General features: G+C 37.0%; 1 protein-coding gene across 1 annotated transcript in view; it reads left to right on the forward strand.

Moving 5' to 3' along the window:
• LOC121512226 (low-density lipoprotein receptor-like) overlaps nucleotides 1–19,317 on the forward strand; it is a 28,344-nt gene extending 9,027 nt beyond the window's left edge. Inside the window, exons 6-13 of the mRNA XM_041791391.1 lie at nucleotides 4,777–4,948; nucleotides 5,714–5,929; nucleotides 6,150–6,268; nucleotides 6,471–6,610; nucleotides 7,434–7,575; nucleotides 10,034–10,219; nucleotides 10,958–11,118; nucleotides 15,296–19,317. Coding sequence (XP_041647325.1) covers nucleotides 4,777–4,948; nucleotides 5,714–5,929; nucleotides 6,150–6,268; nucleotides 6,471–6,610; nucleotides 7,434–7,575; nucleotides 10,034–10,219; nucleotides 10,958–11,118; nucleotides 15,296–15,331 — 1,172 coding nt within the window. The 3' untranslated portion in view covers nucleotides 15,332–19,317. The remainder of the gene's footprint in view (nucleotides 1–4,776; nucleotides 4,949–5,713; nucleotides 5,930–6,149; nucleotides 6,269–6,470; nucleotides 6,611–7,433; nucleotides 7,576–10,033; nucleotides 10,220–10,957; nucleotides 11,119–15,295) is intronic.
• The last annotated feature ends 543 nt before the right edge of the window (nucleotides 19,318–19,860 follow it).

Here is a 19,860-nt window from a genome sequence, read left to right on the forward strand (position 1 = left end):
GTAATGTAGAAACACGCAAGATGCAAAAATGAAAGAGGGTAGGGTTTGTGGAGGGGACCCTCCCTATGTATGCATGAGACACTTATTTTAAGTCAGGAAAAAAATCATTTATTCTGGTGATAATGCACTAATTTAGAAAGGCCTACTTATAAATGTTAAGTTTTATTTTTACCATATATGTTCCACTGAATGTTACAAGGCTAAATATCCCACATTAACACAAATGTGTGTATGTTTGTAACAAGAGTGAAGATGAAAAAAAATACACTTGATTCATTGAAGTTAGGCTATGTAACCCCCTTTAAAAAATAAATCCATTCATCAATGATTAAAATAGTTGGCTTTTATATTTAAAATCAGTTGCCAATGATTAATGTTTCTGCCACACAGCAAACAAGTCACTGATACAAAGCTGACCTCTAAAGAAAAGACTTAATTTCTCATCTGATTCTAAGCTACATCTGACGTGACATTGGCTTGTATGATACATTGTGTGAAACTGGTTTTCCTTCCTCCTTCTGTGGAGTAAATTCTTCTTGACTGCGGTTTCTACCTAAATTGAAGTGAACTAGTCATCACATTTGAACATCACTTAAGAAAAGAGGAAGTCTACGTTAGGCAATATGCACACGTTTAATTCTGTGCTTGCAAAATACATCAGCAATGAGACAGTATGACTAAATATTTTTTTAATGCTCCGGGGTCAGAGCAGTCATAAAGCCTGCTTCATTGCAGCCTTGACTATTAATCACAAATTAAAAGCATTAGGGCTGTTGTGAAGACTGATTATCTCGCCTTTTATTTGTTTGTCCGAACAATGTCGAGATCAGAGTACCAGTGTGTTGCCAAGTCACCCAGTCTGAGAAGCAGCTTAACATAGTTATGTCTTGATTAGGTGCTACATCTGTTTAAAAAATAATTAGAGGACAAAACAGAAAATACTTATGGAGGTTTTTTTAAATTCTGAAAGCAGGAAGGAGTTTGTAATTCAAATGTGGGAGCAGGATTTTGCCACATACAGTCAGATCCCATCTAATTTTGAGGATACTTTATTAGAGATGCATAAATTAAAAGATTATATAGAATGTAAATAGATCAAGAAAATTACTTATCAAATTTCCTTTTAAATTATATTACCCTGAAAGAAGTAAGCAGCTATAAATAGGTCAAAGTTTAAGAAAGCTTTAGGTGTGGAAGAAATCCCAAATGAAGTGTTAAAATCTCCACCTCTCTTAAATGTTCTGTTTATTTCAATTCTGTTTCAAGCATAGGATTATTCCTTCCTTGTGGTGTAAATCAATCATTATACCAATTACAAAATCCTACAAGAATAATCCCAGAGTACCTCTGAACTACAGGCAATCAGCCTGCTTACATTGTATAAATCATTTTCCAGTATTCTTGGTGTTCGGTTGACTCAGGATTTGGAGACAGCAAATATTCACTCAATCACAGCAATTGTAAGGAGAAAAATTGTAGACAGGAAACCAACCTTTGTATGTTTTGATTTTCAAAAGGTCTCTGATTGGGTAAATAGAGATTTATTTTCCTTAAAACTTTAACTAGCTGTGGTGAATGTAAAGTTTGACCAGGCTCTAAAATCATTTTACAGGGGCTCTGTTGCTGTTGTTCAAGTAAATGATCTAAGGACCGGCTGATTTCAAAGCCCCTTTGGTGTCAGACAAGGTGACGTCTTGTCTCCTAGTCTATTTTCTCTTTATTACTGACCTGGCTCTTGAGATCAAGAATGAACAACGAACAAAAAAGTCTCCATAAGACAAAATTATTGCTATAAGAGGAGGCGAAAAAGCAACTTTGATATTTTTTTGTCCTCACTAACTTTAAGTGAAGAAGAAAAAATGCAAAATTTTGAGGAAAAACAGTTTGTTCAGGGTTTTTTATGTAGTCTTATGATTTATATATATATGTGTGTGTGTATAGTCAAGCAGGGGTAGATAGGAATTATGGGCCCCCGGAAAGAAAATTACACAGGGTCCCCCTTAGCCAACTAAGCAAAAAATATGATAGATATTTTCACGAATATCTATGCAATTTAATTTTTTTTAAAACTTTAATTTCCTTATATTAATGAGAAATATTTTTACTATGGTTAGTGTAGATTAACTTGAATTATTTCTTTCACATTAGTTTGTTTATTAGCCTCATCTTACTCTCTCTTCCTGCTTTCTTCTCCTCAATCATCCTACCTTTCTCCTCTCCTCCAGGCTCTGCTCTTACATGCAACATTAGGGGTGGACCATACCATTTAGACATTTTTAAAGGGAAGAGTAGGGGCTTCCCAGTATTTTATTTTACTCTAATCAGTACAGTGTTCTGTCTGTTGACCAATTCATTAAGTCACTTTTGGTTAAATAATGACACTTTTACAAAAAAAGAAATAAAGGCTTCTTAAGGTCCCCTCACACCCCCACACTGTGGCCTGGGTAATCAGTACCCTTTTCCCCCTGTGCTACACCCATGTATTCTGTCCTCTTCTGCACACCTGCCTTTTGAAAAAGATCTAGTTTTTTGAAAGCTTTGCTACATTAAAAAGCTGATATATTGTCTTGAAACATGTATTATAAAGTATCAAACATTTCAATAGTCTTACTTATCAAAGGAAAACTTTTATATTTACTCCAACATGATAATTAAACTTTCCAGTTCTTGATAACTGCACAAACTTAGTCTGACTAAATGACTTGTATTCTCAGTAAAAGATCAAATGTTTTCCACAGTGTAAGAGTCTAAAGCAAACCAAAGCTCTCTGGATCATGACTTTATTTATGCAACACTTATTCCACTATACATTCATACCATCCATATGATTTTAAAATACACAGCCTGTAATCTCTGTTTGCATAAGAGCCTACTTTAAAGTGGCTTGGTATCAGCAGCATTTTGAAGGTTTGTCCACTTGAACAGGAACTTTGAGTCACTTACGTTGTGCAAGCTGTCTAAACATTTTAAGGAAATGTGCATGAGCGCTCTCAGGACATACCTGTATGTGGCGCAATCTCTATTGTGTTATTTCAAAAAGGTTAAGGATGGTTATGTGTTTTTCTAACAGTGTGCTGATATTTTCCAAACACCCGGATAACATTAAATCTGTCTTGTATGCACATCTGTTAATGTGTAACTGTACATTAACTTGGATGTGTTATTTCAAGAAGGTTGGGGATGGTTATGTGTTTTTGTCTAACAGTGTGCTGATATTTTTCCACACAGCTGGATAACATTAAATCTGTCTTGTATGCACATATGTTAATGTGTAACTGATTATTAACTTGGATGACAAGAGGGGTAGCTTTTATATCCTATAATAAAACAATTATTTCAGCCATTTGGTTCCCTCTCTAGAAAAACATTCCCCTGTTTCAACGGTAACTTGTGTTTTATGCATGTGTGAGAAATAGTGAGGTAAAAATTGCACTTAGCCACTACAAATAAGCTGTAATTCTTTTCAGGGTTTATGTTGTTTCTTCCAGTGTAACCTCACTACTTTCATCCGTCATGTTTAGTTTAGTTTATTTGGATCCCCATTAGCTGCTGTTTTGCTGCAGCTATTCTTCCTGGAGTCCGCAACAGTTTTACAATGTGACAGTGTCAAAACATTAAGTACTTACAATCAACATAACATTTAGGTACAGAACATTCGATGACATCTTTTGCCGTCACAATTGACATTACAGCACTAACAGACATCAAAGACGTTACAACAATAAGACAAGACAAAACAAAAATAGCACCAAAAACAAAACAAAGCCAGAGGACAGCTCCTGAAAAAATAATTTCTATAAAAAAATTCATGCATTGATCTCAAAATATAAAAGAAATAGGTAGCCTGTTTACAAATCCACAGTGATATGATAGAGATAACTGCCGGAATGTATTCTGTCCAATATTATAGTGATAGTGACTTTTGCTACTATTATAACTACTTTCATTACATTGCTATTAATGCAATTATAATTACTTTTCTTGTTTTTATTGAAAGTTGTATAAGTCAGCTTTAAATTGCATTTCTTTTAACTGTGTTAGTAATCTACTCTGCATTTATTGACCATGTCTCTGACTTTCCTGTGCATGTCGTACAATGAACAGACATCTAATCTTGTTCTTATCGTTTCAATTCTAGTTTTTAAACTTCTTGTACACACATAGTATATCTGTACGAGATGTGTATATGCAAACATATACAAATACACACTTAAATAGATGCACACACAAACAAATCTTACATCAGTGTTACTGTGAGCAAAGACAGACTGACCCCAGCCATGTCGACAATCTTTAATCAGTTTACTTAGACCCAGTTTGTTAGCTGCAGTAATGACCAATACCCACCAGTTTTGTCCAATTATTCACACTGGTCCGTCAAAAGATACTGCCTCAATAGAACCTTGAATTTAGTTTTACTATTTTCTTGTGCGCTATGTCTGGGGAGGAGATTCCATTCATACATTGCTCTATACATAACCGTTCGTTTAATAGAGTTAGTTCTGGTTTTGGGTAAAATAAAGTTCCCTCCTGTTGCATGCCTAGTTGAGTAAGTGTGTATTTCTGAGCTAAACATTACATTTTTAAACAATATAGTCAAAATTCTACTTACAATTATATTTCTAAGGAATGCCAGTAATGAGTATATTAACCTATTTTTCACCTATAACTATGATAAATGATGATGCATAGAAACAACATTTGTTCTGTGCCCACAGTGGAGTACAATCCGTGCTGCCTCTAAATAACAGGAAAATGTGCGTATTTTTCCTTTAGGAGATGAAGCTCAGCTGGTTTTCACCTCATCTAAAGGTATGCGATGGATCAACTTCAATGGCACTGAGTACAGGGAACTGACCCCCCACATATCGGGACCAGGGCCAGTGGCAGCGTTGGCCTCTAACCGAACACTTTACTGGGCCCGGCAGGGACCAGGCTCAGCCTACAGGTACCTGAGATTATCTCTTTGAATTGCAAATGGCTGCTTCGCTGTCCAAATGTCCTGAGAGGCCATATATATCAGTAGTTCCAAACTTTTTTCCTTAGAGACCCCCTACCTGTATCTAATAAATGCTGAGAAAAGCTGATGCCATGCTGTTAAAAATCAACAGGAATTTTAATTGTTATAAAAAAAAACCAAAAAACAAAGAAATAAGTCTATATGTTATCCTTACTTACAGGAATACTGATCGGACAGGGCCTTTCTGTTTGGGTGTTTGCATGTTCACCCTGCGATGCTTAGGTCCTTGCAGAGTACTCTGGTTTCTGATTCTCTTTTGAGGACAAACACACATGCAATAATTCACTTGTAAGAATATGATAGGTGGCAGCTAATATTTAATCCTGCCATCTGGTGCTATGTGCATAAAATGTTACATCTCCAAACAAAATTTGAATAATTGAGATTTTATTGCATTTCAACAAATAACTTGTATTTATTATTATTATTATTATTATCACCATCAGCTGGGAAACAGACAATCAGTAATTTTGTGTTCTAAGGTTAACATCAAACAAGAGCGCACAAGATAAAATATTAAGAAAGGAAAAAATCAGCGAACTTTTGGTCAAAAAGGTGAAGATGAGAGCCAGGATCACAGCCTGTTACAGGGTGCTGTGCAAAGTTTCCCCCCTACAACAGTAAAGTCAGTACAGGACTACAACAAAACAAATTACATTTAAAACATTTTTATAACCCATGGATGTTTTTCAGGGTCTCTTTGGATAAAAAGCAGCAGGATCCAGTGTTGGTGCAGAGAGTTCGAGGTTCAATCTCAGGCCTGGCTGTGGACTGGATCCACCAGCTCCTCTACTGGACCAATAATGAGACCGGTTCTGTTAATGTTGGCCTCCTGGATGGTTCATTTCAGCGTCCACTAATCACAGGACTGGACAAACCTTCTGCAGTGGCTGTGCATCCTCTGAAAGGGTAATAGGTGCAGGCTTTACTTGTCTTTAAGACTGTCTATTTATCATCACTGTGTTATTGCTCCCATGTCAGCAGGTCATTATTTAAAACTGTTGTGGGATAAAAACTCTAGAAATAACAGAGTTTAAAAATCTAAATTCTTTTAAAATAAAAATGTTCTGCTCTTCCAGTCATTAACGATGTCTTTTAAATGATTAATCAGCTGTTTCTCTTCACTAAGGATGCTTTTCTGGGCTCAGTGTGGGAGATCTCCAGAGATTTGGAGGTCCAGCTTAGACGGTCAGAACAGAACCACTTTGGTCAGCAGTGCAATACGCCGACCTGTTGCTCTCTCTTTGGGTATGTTGTGAAATTTTACACAGAGGTAACTGCAGTGAATTTTACTTCCTTATGTTTAGAGGGGAATCTGCAAAACGCTTAGAGAAGTTTTAAGATGCTTCCCCTTTAACAAAGGAACATAAAGTGTGCAAATCGGTCAACTTCTGCTGGAAGTTCAGTGCTGCTGTTAATGGTGCAGGTAATGTCTTTATTCTTATCTTAGATATGCCTCGGCAGTTGCTGTACTGGGTTGATCAAACTATGAGGAGCATTTCTAGAGTTGACCTTGACGGCCGTCATCATAAAACAGTGGTGGAGTCCAACGGTTATCTGGATCGGCCGTTTGGACTGGCTGTGTTTGAGGTAAAACTGTCCCACATACCCTGACACCCAAAGCTAAGAAAGACAGGTGCATCTAAAAAGAACAGAATATTATGGAGAAGTTAATTTTTCAGTAATTTAATTCTAAAAGGGAACTTTAACCTTTATGGGGCAAGGAACCATTGGTTGTTACTTTGGTTGAATTTCATCGTGGTCTCCCCCCAGCTCTGTGATACAGAAGAACCCGTGTCATTTCTCTCTGCCAATCAATCAACATCCCAAAAAAATGACATCACACCATCAGACCAACCAGCAGAGACCCAGTGTATCTCAAACTTCCTGTTTCCTTGAAAAAGGAAGTTTTATGTCTCTTTTGGTCCCAAATAAATGGTCCCAACTTTATTACTAACCATAAGATTATGAAAATCTCACATTATAAGGGTAAATAGTAGTAATAAATGGCATACAGGTTTGGTTTACATAGGATTTCTAGCAATTACTGAAATTTTATTTTTAAAAATGGAGGAACCATAGTCGATCATACACCTGTTTAGGGGCGTAAAATGTCTCTATGAAGACATATGGTCAGTTCATCTATCAAGCCATACTAAGGCTATTTTCATGACCAATAACTTATTATTGTGCAGGATAACATTACTCTATAGTGTAGTTGGATGTTGCACCAGGTTTAAAGAATGACTCAGTGGTGAACTTCACTAATTCACAGAAAATTTCAAGGTATAATAGTAAAATGGGGATGATTTTCGGACAGTTTTATTGCCTTATAACAGTTTTGTTATACTTATGTGAATAATGTCTGTGTTTGTTTTTACTGTGATAAGTTTGTCTACTCTGTCCTCCTCAGGGTTTTGTATATTGGAGTGATGAAGTGACAAACTCCATCTGCAGAGCCAACAAACACAACGGTACTAATCTCCAAGTTCTGCTGTCAAACGCCTCCTCTCCAGGTGGCCTGGTCATCATCCATACTGCACTCCAACCAAACGGTAAAACTGTCAGATCATTGCAATGTTAAGTCAATGACTCATTATTTTCCTGCTGTTAAAAGGCGTTTAATCCAGATAGTAATTTCACCTGTATGGATGGGATCAAAGTGGACTTAGACTGTGCTTGTTAAACACGCAGACAAAGAGCAGTGCTCCTAATCCTAATCCTAAATAGGAACACTCACGCCAAACATTTAACCATATTATTTCAAAATGCATATACAGTTTTACTTGGCAGAGGAGGCCCTGCACAAAAAATGCTCCCCGGGTCAGTCAAGCAGCAGCTTTGAATTTCCAGTGGGAGCTGGGAGGCAATTAATTGGGATCAGCTGGCTGTCAGCTGAACACGGCTGGGCATATACAGTGCTTAACAAATTTATTAGACCACCTGTCATATTTGTCTCAAAGACCATCCAGCATCATGAAGTGCTTTGAAGCAGACTCTTTCATTTTCAGTGAGCTCTCCACGTTTTACCATTTTGAACAGGAATGAGGACTTTCAAGCTGAATTCACCCAAATTTGAGCCGGCTCACTGGGCTTCTCAGAGAGGTCAGAAATGAATCAAGCATAACATTCAACCACTAAAACTCATTTTTCTGTTCAGGAATGCAAGTAAATAACTATAATTTGACATATTAATCAAGAAATAATAATAATGTGCTTTACTATTTTTCAGTTTTTTTGCAAATCAGTAAATTTGAAAATTCATGGATAACGATAACAATTATATTTTAGCATTAAAAATATAATTTTGGTTTATGAGCTTCTACATATTGGTGTATTAACCATTGCAGAAACATAAAAAATGATTTGGGTAATTACCAGTGCTGTTAATTTAGGGCAGCTGTGGCATAAACCTTACTTTGGGTGGTGGTCTAATAAATTTGTTAAGCACTGTAACTGCATGAACGTATGCAAATTTGTTTTTTTTATTTCTTCAAGTTATAAGCAGCTAAATTGACGCGTTAAAGGAACAGAGGCTTTAGAGTCAGCCAACTTTTGATTCCCACTTTCTGTTTTTTTTTTTAAGATAAAATGAGAGATGACATTTTTATTGATTTTATGACCAAAATACAGGCTTGACTAAGTAAAAGACTAGATACGAGTCTAACTCTGCTCTCAGTTAATAAAGTGATAACTAGCAAAGAATGGTTTGAACTAGACATTTTAAGTTGGCTAAATGGTTAAAAGCTGTCGTCTTCACAAGTCGACACCATAGTCACCAGTCGGTGTACATCAGGGTTAACAGACCGTGGTCTGGTAGTAGTGAAACATGTTGGCTTTTTCAGTGTTGGCCATTTTCCCCCTCTTCCAAGAGCACCCAACTTTGTTTTACAATTCTTTCACTTCGACCACACTGAGCAGCCAGTCAACCCCCTTCATCTCTCATTTTTGATCAATTTAGTAACAAGACAATAAGGCGGAGATTAGGTGGGTCTTGAGCTTCCTATCAAGCAGCTGCATAAGCTCAAAGTCAAATCAGTCATGCCTCTAAAAAGCCATAATTAATATTTTTATTCAAAGACAGATGAGTTATATAAAAAAATCATCTCGTACAGTAGAGCTGCTTGATTATGGCAAAAATCACAGTTGCAATTATTTTAATTGATACTGAGATAACGATTATTATTGAGCACAATTACCAATTTATTCTAAGAAATCTGCACTTGTGTATGAATTTCAAATGATTCAATTAATTGTTTACTTTGAGAGGCAGCCACATCTGTAACAAATTCTTTTAACTGTTTTGCATTGTTCATGGTCCAGTTATTTGATATTTTACACTTTTAAATTCTGAACTCACTTCACCGACCAAAAAAAGAACTAGGTCACATTTTATTCATTTATGTATTTATTTAGTCAGTTAGAACTGTTTTTGCATCAAGCATCTCTTTTTTTTTCTCTCAGCTGACTTAGCTCTGTTGTTCCAGCCTAAAAGTCCACGAACTTACTTGTTTGTATTGCCAGCATTTACAGCTTATATACCGTAGGCAGGTTTATTCGCCCTAATATCTGATGTAAATATTGGTGGGAATGTTCCTATCTGCCAGTACCGATATTACACCAATAAAATTTTTGCATTCTTTGCTATAACTCAAACTTTGATGTCAGTTTTTTTGTTTTACAAAGTACTTGTGTGTTTAAAGTGTCACCTCTGAATTATAAAAAAAAAGATATTTTTGTGACAAATTTAGATTTTTGCACAAATGTTTACTGCAGATGTTCTTATCTTAATAATAATGAAACTGAATTCTGCAGCCCTTATTAAACATGTCCTTAATGCACTGATGCTGACGCTCTGTAGGTGATTTAAACATTAGGTAGTGTGAATTTCAGTGGTCCAGTATATTCATGAATAGACTGAGACAGTCTGTGCTGCTGCTCTCTGATTGTTCTCACTAAAACAGCCTTGCTGTGAATTGTGACTGCACTGATGTACATCTGTTTTGATCCTAGGCCCCTCTGAGTGCAGAGATCTTGGGATGCTGTGCCAGCACGACCTGCTGTCTCCGAGTCTGGACTTCATCCATAATTCTTCTGAAACAGGACAAAACAAATCTGAGGAGCTCCCGGGCATTTCTCGCACAGTTCCTGCATCAACTTTATCGGATCCTGCATTTGCTGGAGTCCTTTCTCTTATCAGTAAGAATTTCTTTTTTTCCTTGAAACATTCTGAACAAATATAGACCATGTAGCTTCAGAAACCGCCAGTCTTTATCTTTCGTAAGTTCTGGCAGCAGAGGATGCTGCTGTTAAATAAAGCCTCTTTCCTGGGGTCAGGACAGGTCATCACAAGTCTGCCAATAAATGAAAACAACAAAGTAGAACTACATCTCATTAGAACTACATCTCAGACTATTTTAGTCTGGGGTACAATTTTACTAAACAATAACCGGGAATAAGATAGGCCAATAAAAAGTACAAATCGTAGAATAACAGCTGTTTTTTGTTTTTCTCAATATCCCCTTTATCTCAGCTGCTGTTTCTTCTATCTTGCTCTTAAGATGACATGTTCACTCCCATCTGTTACAGGAATGCAACAGGCAGCATCTGTCTGTGTATGTTTATACTACTGAAGAGCTTTCCAGTCATTTGAGACTGAAAACATGTTTTTAGCCCCTCCATGGATGCAATGTCCTTGTTTTTCAGCTTTATTTATACATTTTCTAGTTTGTAATGTAAAACATCTGATTATTGGGAGAATCACTCTAGAAATTAAATGTGCAGGCTTTTGTCAGTAAAAGCAGCCACCTGTTAGTTTTTTCCACTCAGAGGAGGTGAGGAAGCAACAAGTTGACATCATCCTCCCAGCAAACCCTCTGCCATGTCTGAAAAGGCTCCAGAAGGTGATCCAGGTCTTGTTTTTCTATGTTTTTCCAGTGTTTCTCAGTGTGATGCTGGTGGGAATGGCTCTGTGGTGGTGGCGGGAGGAGCTCAGCCCGTCCTCATCGCTCACTGAGCAGAGTTTTTCCCTCAAAGAGTCCCAGGACCCTCTGATCATTCAGGAGCCACCCATGGGTCCAAAAACACAGCCAGTCAAGGCAAGACAAGCTCATGATCACACACGTTTACCCACATAGACAGAGGCGCCATAGACCTTTAATGAAGAGACCTTATTCAGACAGCTGTTCATTATTACTCTTCAAATATGAAAGTTTGAAAGTAGTGTTTCAGAGGCCATGTTTATTATTTGATTAAAAGAGAAAAACCAGCAACCAGCACATTAAATGTTTACAGGAAACTTAATTGATCTAGATTTATTGAAAGAAATGGTTGATTTAATTCTTCCCTTGCTCTTATTTGTGTTTTCTTCTCATGAGAAATGTCTGGCTTTGTTTTGTTTGTCCTTCTCTTACCCGTGTGATGTGGGTGTCATTCAGCTGGGCAAATGATGTCAGAAATCTCTGAGCACCAGCTAAATCTTGGCAGCACATGAATCAAACTATGACATTTGAGGGTTTTTGTCTAAATGAAATCAGACCGCACCCACAAAGCTCTGACAAGGCTGCTCATGAGTGTTTCAGTGACATTAAAAAAGACATCATTGCAGCTTAACATACCCCTGTTTTGTATTTTCTGCAAATACTTATTTTTTTTTAAATTACATTCAACCCAGGTTTAAAATATTTGCCATATTAATAATTGTTGAAGCTTTGACTTTTTCCTTCTGTTTGCATATTTCTAAATATTCAATATTTCTTAAATTGCTAAGGATTATAGTCAAGTCATTTTTTTCTATGGCAGACTTAAATCTGACCAAAGTGCTTCATAGACAAGGCTAAATAAAACTGAAAACAAAGACGCATTAAAACAGTCGCAGATGATATAAAACCATTAAACAGAACAAACAAATAGATTTGTAATTATATATTTAAGATGCTTTTTCTAGTTTCAAAGGCTAGTGGGGAAAAGTGGACAGCTACACTAGTGAAAGTGAGAGTTAATAAAAGCATCAATGGCTTTTTCAGTGTCTGGGAAAGCTGAAAACAGTTTCACTCTGGCTAAGGAGCATAACTGAAGAAAGCAGCCTCCCAACAGAGTTTATCTGTCAGATAAAAATGCAAACACAATCACAGTCAGACCCAGAATTTTGGCAAAGGATTACAGCGGTCCAAAGGCTTTGCACATGGAGCTGGTGCAGCTGGGGGTCAAACAGGACTACATTAGGTTTTTGCCCTTTTAAAATGAGTGCCATCCAATCTTTAATGTCTTATATGCTCCTTGTTTTCCTATGAGGGACACACACAGGTGCATCTCAGAAAGTTAGAATATCATTGAAAAGTTAAAGTTTTCCCTTTAATTTTGCCCAGAAACGTACACCTCCAAAAATATTCTAAATTCATTAAACACAAAGTAAAATGTTTCAAGACATTTTTTTTTGTTTTAATTTTGATGATTACAGATTACAGCTCATAAAAATTAAAATCCCACTAACTCAGAATATTAGAACATTGTGAACAAGTCCAGCTTGCTAAGGTTTCCTGAGCTTTTATTCTTTCAGTGTGATTCAGTACACACAACCACAACCATGGGGAAGACTGCTGACTTGACTGTAGTCCAGATCAAATCATTGCCCCCCTTCACAAGGAGGGTAAGCCACAGAAGGTCCCCGCTGAAAGGGCAGACTGTTCTCAGAGGCTGTTTCAAAGCATTTTCATGGAAAGCTGACTGGAAGAGAAAGTGTGGTAAGAAAAGAGTCACAAGCAACAGGGGGGAGCTCAGCCTTCAGAGGATTGTCAAACAAAGCAGATTCAAGAACTTAGAGGAGCTTCACAAGGAGTGGACTGAGGTTGGAGTCGCTGGATCCAGAGTCACCACACACAGACGGTCCATGGAATGGGATTCGAGTGTGGAGTCACTACTGAGCCACAGAGTCATATGCCTCTCACTGGAGCTAAGGAGAAAAAGAACTGGACCAGTGGTCCAAAGTCCTGTTTTCAGATGAAATTCAATTTAGCAAGGTTTCAGAGTCTCGGGGAAGATCTGAGAGGCACAGATTCCAAAGTGCTTGTAGTCCAGTGTTTAGTCTTCTGTCAGTGATGGTTTAAATTTTAGAGATTTTAGAGCACTTCATACTGCCCACAGTGAAGCCAGAACTACCAGAAACTGGTTTGCTGACCATGGTGTTACTGTGTTTCACTGGCCAGTCTCTGGAGTATTGTAAAGATGAAGATGAGAGACACTGAACTCAGCCATACAGAGAAGCTGAAGGCTGCTATTAAAGCACCCTGGGCTTCATAACATCCTAGCAGTGCAGCAGACTGATTGGCTCCATGCCATGTGGCATAGATGCAGTAATTCATTCTAGATGAGCCCTGACAAAGTACAGTACAGTACATAAATGAAGGTTTTCCAGAAGGTCAGCAGTTCTGTATTAAGAACCTTTTTGTAAACAGGAGTTTTGTAATAAACAGCAATTAAAAAGAAGTAATCTTTGCAAATTGGACTTTGAGATAGTGGATTTTTTTTTTATTTCTGTGAGATATAAGCCATTACCATCAAAGTTAAAATATAAAAACCTCTGAAATATTTCACTTTGTGTGTGATAAACCTAGAATATATGAAAATTGTGCTTTTTGAATTTAATTTCAGGTATCAAATTAACGTTTTATGATATTTTAATTTGTTGAGATACATCTGTATTTTCTGTAAAGTTGATAAATTCAGATTCAATCCTCAAAATGATTGGATTTGATTTGCAAAAGTCAAACAGAAAACCATTGATAGATACGGACATGCAGAGCAATATCTGCCTGAAAACAACTTTGTCCTAACAGTGACAGAAATTCTCCTTTACAAGGTTAAAAAAATAAACACAGCCTACATTTGAAGCTTCAGAAAGTACAGACATCAAAAAGAGTAAAGTTGAAACATCTGATGAAAACAGGCACAGTCTCTGGTTATTGCAGAGAGAATAAAAAGTTTTTGTACTTCAGCCCACATTTCTCTGTCAGGCTTTTTCCTAGCACAGAGATTCTTCTTCCTCTGATTCAACAGACTTGTTTTAAAAATGTTAAGACTAGAGGTTTGTATGCATTGTTATTTTTTAATCTTCACATTCTTGTATTTACAAATAATACTTATACTTAAAAATAATAGATTTTCCTTCGTCAGATTGGACAGTGATTGAATATAGAATAGACAAAAAATTTTAAAGGATTGAGGGTTTGGCTTTTATATTTATTTTCATAGCTTTTAGAGCTTTTAAACCATTTAAGTCTCCCGTGAAGAATTTTTGATGAGTGTTCATTTTAGCTCCTCCTGTGGAGAAAATTATGTCTCTCATCTTTTTGCTTGTTTTGCTCTACAAATGCAGGGTTCTGCTACAAAGTCTTAACATGCAGCGTCTTTACACTTAAATAAATCACTTGCAATCATTTTAGTTTCTTAACATGTCATGCCAAATGAATGATCACATGGAAATAATTTGTCTTTGGGATTGCCTTGTCTGCCTTTGTATATCTTGAAAGGCATCCGTGGTAATTCCAGTCAGTTTCATAAACCTGAAACTCTTAAGAGCTTTACTCGTAGATCAACTTTATCTGTCTTACCTGTTGTGTTTGGTGGAATGAACTGGAGTTTTTTAGTTGAGTTGGTTTGTTTGCACTGGTATGAAAGCTGCAAATCAAACTCTGGTGTGGACCAAACAACTGTATTGAGACTGTTTGAAAAGTGGGCCTTCTTGGTCCACCTTCATTGGGATCAGAACACAGACCGAACTTGACTGAATTATGCAAGTGTACCAAACTGGTCCATGATTCGGGCCTTATCAACTAAAGAAGAGGTGTGAAAACACCCAAAGAATCTACATGAACAGCATTTAAAAAACAAATAGTCTGAGATTAATCCTTAGCGCTAAAAAACTTATGCACATGACTGTACATTTAAATGTTTTAAGAAAAGAAATCAAATGTAGATAATTTCAAATTTGGTTAAAACTGCTTTTTTAATATATCCAATTCACCCTTGTTTATTAAAGGTATTTCTTAAACAGGACTAGTTACAGAGCAGGTTGGCATTACACTCATTTAATCTGGCATAGTTATACAAATATTAGTCTGATTACACCGTTGATTGGCTTATTGTGATTGAATTGTTTTATTAATTTTCCTAGACTGTGGGAGCTTCCTAGATAAACACACCTTGACCCGCTTCCATCAGTTTATAGGCTTACGGTGTACAGTATGTTGACTAAGCCTGGTGTCTCTCTGTCGCCAGGAAACTCTGCTTAAGCTGGACTTGGAAGGGGAATGAAGGCGGCGTGTCACACATGGTCAGCAGACCGGGCTTCCCCCTCAGCCACCTTAACCCAGTGGTGACCTGAGGGCTGAAGGGATGACTGGACAGCAAAGCACCTGAAATGACTTGTGAAATGACTCTTACGGTAAATATCAGAGGAGGGAGGGCATTCAGATTCAAGGACTACTTTCAGCTCTTGTGGTACAAGAGGTTTTCTTGGTTGTTATAGATGTTTTTGCTCTGAAAGCTGAGAGCAGCACTGAAAAAACATCTCCCAACAGTGTTAAAAGCCTTAATTTTTATTTCTGTTAAGTAGCACAGTCCTAAAGTGGATGCAGGTTTTTGTTGCACTTCAGTGTGATTTGTTTGGATTGAACAGTTCTTTGAGTGATAGCTTCCTCTTTCAGAGAAATAATATCGACTGTAAAGAAAAATAATATATTACATCTAAACGCACACTTTCTGTTTTAAGCTTCTAAAATCTGAGGATAAGAGAATGAGAATGTTGGTGAAGATTTGCAGACCAAACCAATACTCGATGGATGGAAAACAATGGTCTGAAACGGTTGTGAGGTGTTTATATGGCATTATTTAGCTGCACTTTTTCTTTCTGATGCTTGAATGTTCCATCTTCTTTCTAACTTTTATTTTTGCAGTGTAACTGCTGATTTTCCATCAAACAGGTGCGTGATAAATTATTCAACTGCATCAGGAGAAAAGTAGTGAGTCACTGGTTGGTCTTGGGCGTCTGCATTTGCCTGCTTTTGGTTTCTCAGTTATGACTGAGAGATGCATCAATGTTTGGCGAATGTATGCTGCCTTTTGATACATAATATAACGGATTAATCCACGCTCTATATTAAAGAAATAGTGCATTTGACATTTTTATTTCAAGTTTTCTTGTTAAGACTCAAGTGACAAGTGTAGCACTTTTGTAGAGCGGCATCTTGCTGCAGACCTCTGCAATGGGGCGACCTCGACTGTGGGGTGGGAAGTGACGTACCAACCTTTTTCTGTTTTTTTCTTAGTCTGTGGAGTGTTATTTTTCATCGTTACCCCCACCCCTTTACCTGACCCTAACCTTAAGGGTTTGGGTGCCTTACCTTAACCCCCCTTGGGTTCCTTAGTTTGTGGTGTGTTTTTTTAAATTTATCCCTTTCAGTAAATGTTGGATTTTTATTTATGAAATTCTGCTGTTGTGAAAAATAGCCACTTACTGTAACCTCTGAAGCAATTTAAAAAAAGTCATTCAGTACCTTATTCTGGTTCCAGCTTGGGTAATGTACGTCACTTACCACCCCAGTGGTCGAGGTCGTCCCATTGTCCCAGATGAGCCCAAATCGCCCCTCCATAGAGGTCTGCAGCCAGATCCTTTTGGGTGGTTACTGTGGGTGTACAATTATGTATCTACAGCCATACTGAAGTCTGTGCTTGTGGTCTTGTAAGAATGGAAGACAAATGAGGAACCCAAAATACTTTATTTTATATTTAAGTTTTTTTTGTACATCACTGGTGTTGGGCCAACCTTGTATCTCCATTTTCACAATTTTTTCCCCATAAATCAGTGCTACTGGTCACCCTTTACATCTGCCAGTAACCCTACAGCAATAAAAAGTGTCTAAAAGATGCTGTGACCCTCAGTGTTAAATTCTTAGAAAAGTACTGTTTTTTTTAATCCATGAAATGTGGTGATTGTGGAGATAGGAGGTTTTGACCTGATGCCAGTGATTTATAAAACAAAAGAGATGAAATAAGTATACTTGGAGATGCATTCGTGCCACACAAACGTACAAGGCCTATTTTTCTCTATAAAGTTTACTTTTAAAACAGTTATAAATGATGGAATATTTCATATGATTTCCTCATAGATTTGAATAATATTTAGTTAGAAAAAATAAAAAACGGTAGGCTTAAAAGAGAGATTTAGTTTGATAATATATGAATAAATTCTTTATTAAAAAATTGTTGCTAAAATTGTAACATAGCTGGCTCAATGTAAAATTGATTATAACTGGATAGTTTTCACTGCCTTTTTTCACTTTGAACTGTAAGGCTTGCAGGATATTGAATCTCTAATGTGCCTCTACATTAAGGTACAAGTAGCAGCTCTGACTTGTTAAACGGAACCCAGCATGATCAGACCAGTTCTTAGTATTGGGTATGTGTATCTCTTATATGTATATTGAACAATAAAACTTACTATGTCTGCATTTTGAGTAAATTTAAACTTACCAACTCACCAGGAGGCCTCCACGTTTCTGTCCGCTCTGGTAGTGTGGCATCATTTGGTCACAGTGCTCCTTGGCCTGTACTCTGTTATATCACAACTTCTATGCAAGGAAACAGCCACAGCTTTGAGACATCAGTCTTGATTTCCAGTTCATTTGCATGTTAACAATTAAGAGCATGCAGACTACCTGCATGAGTGCCTGAAACACATGTCTCACACACAGAGACTTTAGAAAATTGAGGTCTTGTTTCTTTTTTCTTCACACTGTGAGTGGTTATCAGCCAAAATAGACACGAGATGATAAAGACAAGGCCATTTTTACCTTCTTGTACCAAATATGTACCTCCATATTGATAAAATATGTTTGCAGTCTCTTTCTTGTTGACCCTGGTGAAGGCTGCGAACTAAAATGCATCTGATTAACAAAGTTGTTCTTTAAACTTTTACTATTTGTGAACCTTTCTGTTTCCACACCAGTGCAATACTTCATAGTAAAAATAAACACGGTATGAGTACAGTTCTGGTTTGTGCTTTTCAAAGTGAAAGACTGCTTTCACATTTCTTTGGAGAAACTCCCTTTTGCACAGAATGCTTTAATTTTGAAAAGTTCCCAGCAGGGTACCACTTAACACTTAATGTAGTCAGTGATTGGGAGATTTATTAAGGTAAAACTTATGAAAATGACAGATCTTTGACTGCAGGGTGACCTAGCCAACAGGTAAACAGGCTGCAAGTGTGAAACAAACGGTTACTGCATAGAAACAGTACAGCTGAGAAGAGCTGTGGCCAGATGAAGTTGCAACCAGTTCAGACCAAAACATGGCAGCTTCCTGGTGAGCTCAAATGTACTCAAAATGCAGATATCTATTGAGTTTTTGTTCAGTATACGTATAGGAGATACCAATATCTATCCGATAAGGAGAATTTGTCTGATCGTGCAGGGTCAGTGGTTTCCCACTTACTTCTGCTCAGCTATTGAAATCGACTTCTAAGATAAATTTCATAGTCATTGTTTAGAGTGTAATTCAACCTGCAGTCCACTGCTGTTGAAAAGAAATAGAGAAAACAATTGTAAGCCTTTAAAAAGTTATGCATGAAGCAGTTTCAGGTTGTTGCGAAGCCTTCTGAGAACTAGTGCTACACTGGAAACGGTTCAGTGTCTTGTTTTGTCTCATGTTTGGTTTGTTTTTCCTCTGGTGAACAGCCTGGTTTGTGTTGGAGTTAATGTTTGGTTTATGGACTGGCCTTATTTAAATGTAGTGTTTTTCTGTTGTGATCATCTTGAAGAAATGTATTTAAATGTGAGGGGCTGATTTGGATCCATCAGGTACGGAAGAGGATTAGGGCCATTTTCGAAGGAGAAAGTAATTTTGGGCAGGTTGAGATTAAAATCGAAATGAAGAGAATAAAGTAGAAATTTCGAGAATATAGTCAAAATGACGATAATAAAGTCAATCTCCACTGTTAGTAATCGCAAGTTTCGACTTATTTCTCGTCATTTCAACTTAACCTTGAAATTTCGACTTTATTCTTGTCATTTCGAGTTTAATCTTGACTTACCCAAAATTATTTTCTCCTTTGAAAACGGCTCTAATCCTCGTCCGTACATCAGCATTACTTTGAGAAATAATTCCGTTAGTAAGGTTGAACTGCCGAGTTTTTTGAATGATATTTATTTTCCAGCAGGAGTCAGTGTAGAAATCTGGGTACAAAGAGCAAGGACATGTTTGATAGATGTTGTAACTGAATCAAATAAAATACTTTGTTTTTCCTACACATTGTTGCAGTTTTTCTTGTCCTGTCTCTACGACTTTCATTTTTCAGTGCCATATAGTGGCATGAAAAAGTATTGACTCCTTCATGATTTTTATTCTTTTTATTTTTGCATATTTGTCACACTTATATGTGTCAGATTATCAAACAAAATTGATATTAGACAAAGATAACCAAAGTAAATGCAAAATGCAGTTTTGAAATGATGACTTCATTTAATAAGGGGAAAAAAATACCAACCAAACCTACCGGGCCCCATGTGAAAAAATAAGTCGGGAATTAAATTTGATTCACCACATTGTCTGGAAAGCTCAGTTTGATTTTTGAAGCCACGCTCTAGCCTTTGCCAGATCTGGTGAATCAAGAAATCACTTAAAAAAAAAACCTGTCTGACAAAGTGAAGTAGGCTAAAAGATCTCAAAAAGCAACACATCACTCCACGACCTCAAGCCATTCAAGAACAGATGTGAAAGTCACATCTATCAGTCTGGAAAGGGTTACAAAACCATTTCTAAGGCTTGGGACTCCAACCATGGTAAGA

The sequence above is a fragment of the Cheilinus undulatus genome, linkage group 7, assembly GCF_018320785.1.
Source record: "Cheilinus undulatus linkage group 7, ASM1832078v1, whole genome shotgun sequence".
In the NCBI taxonomy this organism is placed as follows: Eukaryota; Metazoa; Chordata; class Actinopteri; order Labriformes; family Labridae; genus Cheilinus; species Cheilinus undulatus.